The sequence below is a fragment of the Palaemon carinicauda genome, chromosome 3 (assembly GCF_036898095.1).
Source record: "Palaemon carinicauda isolate YSFRI2023 chromosome 3, ASM3689809v2, whole genome shotgun sequence".
NCBI lineage: Eukaryota > Metazoa > Arthropoda > Malacostraca > Decapoda > Palaemonidae > Palaemon > Palaemon carinicauda.
In genome coordinates this window covers 99,084,790-99,085,529 of record NC_090727.1, presented here as the reverse complement: position 1 = coordinate 99,085,529, position 740 = coordinate 99,084,790, and the positions used below count along the sequence as shown (strand labels likewise).

The 740-nt window shown below is 56.5% G+C and overlaps 1 protein-coding gene across 1 annotated transcript; it reads right to left on the bottom strand.

Annotated features, from left to right (window-relative positions):
- Positions 1-49: 49 nt before the first annotated feature.
- On the bottom strand, positions 50-475 carry LOC137632974 (skin secretory protein xP2-like). Its single transcript, XM_068365116.1, has one exon. It carries the CDS (start codon positions 473-475, stop codon positions 50-52), a length of 426 nt encoding a protein of 141 aa, XP_068221217.1.
- Between the last annotated feature and the right edge of the window lie 265 nt (positions 476-740).

Below are 740 nucleotides of genomic sequence, written 5' to 3'. Positions count from 1 at the left end.
TATTTCATATCCTGAAGACTTTTTGATTTCGAAAACTCTTCATGAGCATTTAATTAAAAATAAGCCTGATAGAGGAACTCTTTAGTGTTGGTCCAGCGGAGCTCTCCCCTTCCCATTGGAGGGGGAGGGGGGTCCCCCGCTCTCGCTGGCGCGGGGAAGGGCTCCACCGCTCTCGCTGGCGCGGGGAAGGGCTCCCCGCTCTCGCTGGCGCGGGTAGGGGCTCCCCGCTCTCCCTGGCGCGGGGAAGGGCTCTCCCGCTCTCGCTGGCGCGGGGAAGGCTCCCCGCTCTCGCCGGCGCGGGGAGGGGCTCCCCCGCTCTCGCTGGCGCGGGAGGAGCTCCCTGCTCTCGCTGGCGCGGGGAGGGGCTCCCCGCTCTCGCTGGCGCGGGAAGGGTCTCCCCCTCTCTAGCTGGCGTGTGGAGTGTCTCCCCCGCTCTCGCTGTCACGGGGAGGGTCTCCCTCGCTCTCGCTCTCATGTAGATTCCAGTATTGCCAATTATTTTTTACTAGCGAACCCAATCTGTTACAAATGATGCATAAATATTTCGATAAATATGCACACACAGAGATTCAACCCACCCCACCCTTCCCTCATTCTTAACTAAAATACGAAGTTTCGGCAAGTTGTGGGAGACTGTGGTTTTCGAGTGTACCTATCATGGCACCTTATTCTCATAAGGGTATGACTACTCCTTCTACCCCATGAGTATGTCAGGAAAGATATATATACATATATAAACA

Excerpts from the sequence above, each read along its gene's own strand:
- LOC137632974 (XM_068365116.1), bottom strand. The coding sequence starts at position 475 with ATGAGAGCGAGAGCGAGGGAGACCCTCCCCGTGACAGCGAGAGCGGGG.